The 2,739-nt window shown below is 32.8% G+C and overlaps 1 protein-coding gene across 2 annotated transcripts; it reads right to left on the bottom strand.

Moving 5' to 3' along the window:
• Positions 1-434: 434 nt before the first annotated feature.
• On the bottom strand, positions 435-2,343 carry LOC112043667 (DNA replication complex GINS protein PSF1). Of its 2 annotated transcripts, none has more exons than XM_024079178.2 (3): positions 2,080-2,343; positions 1,939-2,003; positions 435-1,455 (listed from the first exon to the last, which is right to left on the bottom strand). In XM_024079178.2, the coding sequence occupies exons 1-3, from the start codon at positions 2,149-2,151 to the stop codon at positions 1,005-1,007; spliced, it is 588 nt and encodes a 195-aa protein (XP_023934946.1). In that variant the 5' UTR covers positions 2,152-2,343; the 3' UTR covers positions 435-1,004. The 2 variants fall into 2 exon arrangements, with proteins under 2 accessions (XP_023934946.1, XP_052739339.1); XM_052883379.1 differs by having other exon boundaries at positions 1,939-2,023.
• Between the last annotated feature and the right edge of the window lie 396 nt (positions 2,344-2,739).

Below are 2,739 nucleotides of genomic sequence, written 5' to 3' on the forward strand. Positions count from 1 at the left end.
TTTAATAACTATAGCTTTGCAAGTTCATTGATGACACAATGGTATGCGGGCGACGGGAGAAAGGACTGCGCGGGTGTGTAATCGTGCGCGCGGGGCAGAGGGAAGGACTTCGAAGGTATGAAGACGAGCGCGTGGACCATTGGGGAGTGTTAGGAACGAATTGGCCAAGCTATAAATATTTATATTACAAATATTTAAAATCGCGTGGCGCTGTTGTATCCTTGGCTGTGGGTTCGATTCCCACATAATAAGAACATTAGGTGTTGGTCATTTTTGACAGCAATCAAGTTCAGTATTATTTTTACAGTGCCACATTGAGCTATTTACACTTGGGTGCATACTGTGCTGGCCCATAGACTTCAAAATAGCTCATATGCAGCTCTAATAAACAAGTACAAGGTAAGTATACTACAAAAGAAATCAAAAAGAAAACCTCTTAAAAAGCAGATAAAGTTTTTATCATTTATGCATAAATAAGTTTATATTATTAATTCAATAGCATAAAAACATAGTACATACAGAAAAAATATTAAGCTATGTAAAGCAACAAATACAACAAAGTTATATTAATTAACACACAAAAATGCACACTTACATTAATTCTTTAAGTATAAAATTATCTAAATACCATAGATTCTAGACCCTTATTTGAGAAGTTTCAGCAGACATTACAGCCAATTTACATTAATTAAGTGAGCCTGTTTAACTATAGATAGTGAGTCCTGGATCAGACAAAGTAAGTATAGCACATTGGGGAGTTTTATACAGAAATTCACAGTAACAAACATAAGAAATTGGTGGCAACACAAGGACCTAACTCACTGAACACCGTAAGATGGTCCAGGTCATTACCACTAAGGTTTGCAGAATATAAATTCATTTGGTCTCCCCATGGCAAACAATGTGCCTTTGATTGGTGTGGTGGGTCTATTGTCTAAATCACACTTACTTTTAAAAGGGAGATGATATTCCACACCCAACAATTAGACTCACAAACAAATGAACTAAACAATTTGTTTCAAAACACCCTGTCTAATTAATGTCTGACACTCTGAAGTTGGCAAGAAATGTCTACTGTTCTTCTTCAGCATCACAACATCTCCATCCTCCAACTCTAGTTTACCATAATCTGTGAGGCAGAGCACCTCTATATACAACCATTTGGGAGGCCTCAAGTTCTCTGTGAGGTCTATTCCACTGTAACCAATATCTTCACCTAAAGACCTCATGTATTGTGCCAAGTTCGTAGAGTATTTAGAAAACCAATCATATTCAGTATCTGAGAGTAACTCTCGTACATCTGGAGGAAGGACGGAGCCGAACTCCCATCGAAGAGTTTTTATTTTGTCCATTCTGTTGTACAGGTAGGCTAGGAGACAGCGCTTATTTCTTTCCAACGCTGAATGTCTCACTTGAACTGTTGTCCACAGGGACTTGTTTTCTGTTGTAGCATTTCTAAAAAAAATTATTAAATTAAATAATTGAACATTTTATAACTTAACATGTTCAATGTCCATAAGGAAACATAAATAGGATAGGTCTAGGATACCTTTTTGTCCATATTTTATGTCAATTATTCCCTGTTAAACCCTTTATAACAAACAAGCCTGCTATTTCAAACCTGTTTCTGTGAATCAATTAAAACAGTCACAAATAAAGTGGCTTTCTAGCGGTAAAAGAATTTTCAAAAATCAGTTTAATAGATCCAGAGATTACCCCCTACAATACAAGAAACTTTACCTCTATAATAATAAATATTAGTATAGATAAGGACAAGGGAATTTATGTATGTCTACTAGTTAAATACAAATAGCTTTCAAATTTGCCTACACACTAACTAAAGTGGACAGTGAGCAGCAATTTTCATCTAACTAAGGTTATTCAACGTCACTCAAGTTATAGTATAGTTAAACATTAAACATAATAATAAACACTTACGCATCGTCCATATTCATCTTGAACAAAACGTGCATTTCCTCTATAATTTGCCGTATTTTTTCATCCTATAAATAAATGAAAATTACTAAACAACTTCTCATAAAAAGTATTGGTTTACGATGAATATTTCATTAAAATTACATTAAATTGGTCTATAGTTTCACGATTTCTGTCAGCCTCCTTCAACAATTCTATTACTTTTTCTCCAAACATAATTGATTATAACAATTTTTTCACTGGAATAATGAAAAAAATAAGGTAAACAAATTTTACTACATTCTATTTTTTAAGAATTTTGAAACACTTAAGTTATTAAAATAAAATAGAAAAGTTAACTTTTGCTTTGCCTCCAAAATAACTTCAAAACTCAAAAGTAAAACTTTTGTTGTTGTTATTGATAAATGACAGTGACACTGACAATTGAATTGACATTTAACTGAGATTGTGACTTCACTTTACCTTGTGTCTATGATATTCGAGCGAATACTTTAAATAATTATAATTCCATGTAAAACAAGGCAAAAATTAACGAAATATGCTGAATAAATGAAATTATTTTTATACACAATTTCACATTGTTTTTTATTGTTATACACTTACTTACTCTAAAACCTTGTGATTTAGAATAAAGATGTAAATACAAAATAATATAGTCAGAGTATTCGATCGATGTTGCCACGATTTTTTTTTTATCTGACGGATATCTTTACGTCGTCTACGGATGGTGGAAAATCCCTTGTGTTTTGCGCAATTTAAAAATAGTACATATTGGTCATAATATAGAGTTCAAAGTTGCAGTAA

The sequence above is a fragment of the Bicyclus anynana genome, chromosome 9 (genome assembly GCF_947172395.1).
Source record: "Bicyclus anynana chromosome 9, ilBicAnyn1.1, whole genome shotgun sequence".
Lineage (NCBI taxonomy): Eukaryota > Metazoa > Arthropoda > Insecta > Lepidoptera > Nymphalidae > Bicyclus > Bicyclus anynana.